At 39.0% G+C, this 3363-nt stretch overlaps 1 protein-coding gene across 4 annotated transcripts; it reads left to right on the top strand.

Moving 5' to 3' along the window:
• Positions 1–389: 389 nt before the first annotated feature.
• Positions 390–3363, top strand: LOC110663857 (uncharacterized). 4 transcript variants are annotated; one of them, XR_009150025.1, is made up of 3 exons: positions 390–1141; positions 1482–1844; positions 2511–3363. XR_009150025.1 is itself a non-coding variant. In XM_021823306.2 (3 exons), exons 2-3 carry the CDS (start codon positions 767–769, stop codon positions 1542–1544), a joined length of 438 nt encoding a protein of 145 aa, XP_021678998.1. In that variant the 5' UTR covers positions 390–623; positions 705–766; the 3' UTR covers positions 1545–2062. The 4 variants fall into 4 exon arrangements, 2 of the variants coding, with proteins under 2 accessions (XP_021678998.1, XP_021678996.1); XR_009150024.1 differs by lacking the exon at positions 2511–3363 and adding an exon at positions 2147–2457; XM_021823306.2 differs by lacking the exon at positions 2511–3363 and having other exon boundaries at positions 390–623; positions 705–1141; positions 1482–2062.

The following is a 3363-nucleotide window of genomic DNA, read 5'->3' as shown; positions in this document are numbered from 1 at the left end:
TTATCAAACGTGCCCTTTTTACCGCTCGTTAACTCCACTCACGCGTCCTCATCTGCTTATCTCTTTTCAGATATTCCCAAACCAATTTCCTCACCCTCCACTGTCACAACGCTCTCCCACGCGCCGCGTGTCCCCTTGTTTCTTGCCGTAAATAATATACCCACCGCTAGCTACTACCCTCCACGCACTAGCCGATTCATATTTCGGCCGTCGCCACCTCAGCTTTTCAATTGCCCTACAATCACTTCTAAATTACAAAAATACTACCAGGGTTACTTACATGTTACAATACTATTGGGAAGAGAATAATTACTCGAAAAAGGATTGACCATAGATGATTATAAATTAGAGGACCCCACAAGCACCGCCAATAATTGATCAGTCTCCTGGTCCTTTCTCTGTACTCAAGCTGGCACTACTGCCTTCGTAAAGCTCTCTTTGCTTCTTCTCCATTTCGGTATTGATTCTGGAACGATCCTTAAACCCTAACCCTAATTTCACCTCACTGTAAAATAAAGGCGTCGTCAGCTCACCGCCACGGCCACCGGCAGAAACATACACAGTGTCCTGGACTTGCACCATTAAATTGTTTCATGCTTTAACGTATTGCCGCAAAAGAAAAGGCAAAAAAATGGTTCCTTTCTTGCCTTTGCTTTCACTTATTATTCTCTCTCTCGCAATCTCAATCTCAATATCAATCCCAGGTGTCAATCCACGGGAGCAGTATTCATCAGCCTACGATGTTCTTGAGGATCATGGGCTTCCCATGGGCCTACTCCCTAAGGGCGTTAAGGATTTCAGAATCGAAGATACGGGCCATTTCGTGGTCCACTTGGATCAGGCTTGCAACGCCAAGTTCGAGAGCGAATTGCATTACGATAGGAATGTTTCTGGGACTCTGAGCTACGGCCAGATCGGGGCTTTGTCTGGAATTTCTGCTCAAGAGTTGTTTTTGTGGTTTCCGGTCAAGGGAATTCGGGTAGATGTGCCCAGTTCGGGCCTTATTTATTTCGATGTTGGTGTAGTGTCTAAGCAGTTCTCGCTTTCCTTGTTTGAGACACCGAGGGATTGTTTGGCGGTTCAAGATGGGCAAACGGAGGCTATTGAGACAGGAAGGCTCATTGCCGAGGCTGTGTCCAAGGTTTGGTTTCTTCTTTTTTTCTTATTGTTTCTGTTCGTTGATGGAATATTTTGGTTCCAGATTTGATGGGTGTTGAGATTCGTTGCTGATCCTGATAGTGAGAGGCTTCGGACAAAATTGAACTAGAAATAGAAAATTATTCTTGAGAAGGAACTGTTATTATACGAGTTCAATCTGTATAATGTCTAAGGCACTTGCAGAGTTGAATTTGTATTAAGGAGATTTAATTACGCTTGGAATTGATTATTTTATTTGGAATTAATTAGTTTTAGAATTGGCTATTATTTTCTTGAATTGTGCTTGTTCATCCTTATGGTCTAATCTTCTACCTTCTATGCAGAGCCAACTTGGGGGGTTAAGATATCAACTCGATCAAGAGAATTTTGGGAGGGGTGTTCTGTAGAATGCGTTGAGAAAGTTTCTTAAGACGGGTCATAGTTCAATCAACTCATGGTTTCTCATTTTCACCTTGTAAATATCATCAGAGATTCTGCTTTAACGGGTCCAATGCTTCCAGTCAGTGTGTTTGCTTGTGTTCTTTTTTCCCTATAAAGTGCAGAATATGCAACTTAGCAGAGCCGGTTCTTGTCTGTGCATGGATGCCCGATGGACCTCTTTGAGAGGGAAACTTAATGAAGTAGCAGCATGATCATCAAAGGCTTCCTGCCTGCAGAACTTAAAGTTTTGGCTGAGGTGATTTCAGGTGATAAATCAGAGACAAGTTATTTTCATATGTTAAATTTGTTGTATCATGATAATAATAATAATAATAATAATAATAATAAATATGTGGTTGCAATATTGGGTCGGGTTTTGTAGTTTATTATTATTATTTTTTTTTTAGATTGATGAGAGACATATACGATCACAAAAGGAAATTTCAAGAATAATGGATTTCTTCCTTCTATTTTCCTCCTGCAACAGTGGTCGATCTTTTTTTTTTTTTTTTTTTACTGTTTCACCTTTGTTTCTGGTTTGCTTACTTTACCTTTGTTCTTATTTCAGTTTAAATTCTGTAGCATGATTTAGACTTTCAGTGATGGATTGATGGGTGAGTGGAACACATATGAGAAACCATCACCTAATAGTCATCTACCATTTTTTCAAAAGGCTTATATTTATCTTCTTATGCTCGGGTGTAATCTCAACACTTTCAGAGAATTTGACCAGAGGAATTGAGTAGTCATATTTATTGAAGTAGATTTCTCAAGTGAGATTTTTGCTGTCTTTTGTCCTGGATTCTTCTTCTTCTTCTTGCTGGGAGAACGGGGTGGGGGCACGGGATTGGAGGGATTGCGGTTAGACAAGATGGTTAATAATTTACATCAGGATTTTGGGTTTGATTAAGGAATTTCTGAACTCATGATAGGCTATCTTACTATATTGTGCATCATTGGAGCCATTTGAGAAATTTTTGGAGGTTCAATTTCAGGTGCAACTTTTGAACTCTGTCCTTACTGAATCATGATTTTTTTTTTTTTATTACAGTCCTCTATTTTTCTTTTATTTTCTTTTTCTTTTTCTTTTTTCCTCTTTAGTAAGAAAAAGGCTTTTTTATTCTTTAAAAATGTTTGTCCACTGAGTCTTGATTACACAAATAAGATATCTCCATCCCTCTCTAATGCTCAAGCCATCCACATGATTTGCCCTACTAGTTATTTCTATTCAGTTATTAGCTTTAGGGTTTCATCACTGGATGTTAAAGCTCCCGGGCATCACAGGCTTCAACCACTTAACTGCCAGGCTTATGGCCAACTTTTCTTGACTTGAAAATTGCCTATCTGCTGTGTTGAAAATGATAGATAAACCTCTGATTTCAAGCAGTCAGATTTAGGGTCTCAACTCTCATGTGGCTTGGTCCCAACAGTTATTTGGCTGCATTAGAACACCTAGTGAGCATAAGCTGGATAGACTTATGCGTTGGCCCTTGGTTTTGCTACATTGGAGTGACAGTCTTCCTCTGTTGGTTCATGCCCAATATCTCTGAGCGCAAAATAATGTTTCAAGTGAATCTGCTGCCCTTTGGATATGTGGCATGACATCAATAAGTAAGAAATGGTTAATATAACTCAGACTGCTTATATTTGTCTGCTTACCTTTTTTTGTTGGAGATTTTAATCATATGAACTTTATATGAAACAATTCTATGAAGGAGAAAAAAAAATGCAGTTGAGCAAAACAAAATTTGTATTTAAGCCTCATGGATGAAGATCTTGTTCTTA

The sequence above is a fragment of the Hevea brasiliensis genome, chromosome 7 (assembly GCF_030052815.1).
Source record: "Hevea brasiliensis isolate MT/VB/25A 57/8 chromosome 7, ASM3005281v1, whole genome shotgun sequence".
Taxonomy (NCBI): domain Eukaryota; kingdom Viridiplantae; phylum Streptophyta; class Magnoliopsida; order Malpighiales; family Euphorbiaceae; genus Hevea; species Hevea brasiliensis.
Note: the sequence above shows the minus strand (reverse complement) of the source record. Positions and strands in the feature narration are given on the sequence as shown.

Excerpts from the sequence above, each read along its gene's own strand:
- LOC110663857 (XM_021823304.2), top strand. The coding sequence starts at position 632 with ATGGTTCCTTTCTTGCCTTTGCTTTCACTTATTATTCTCTCTCTCGCA. Across the intron at positions 1,142-1,481 it reads TTGCCGAGGCTGTGTCCAAG|AGCCAACTTGGGGGGTTAAG; the intron begins GTTTGGTTTCTT and ends CCTTCTATGCAG.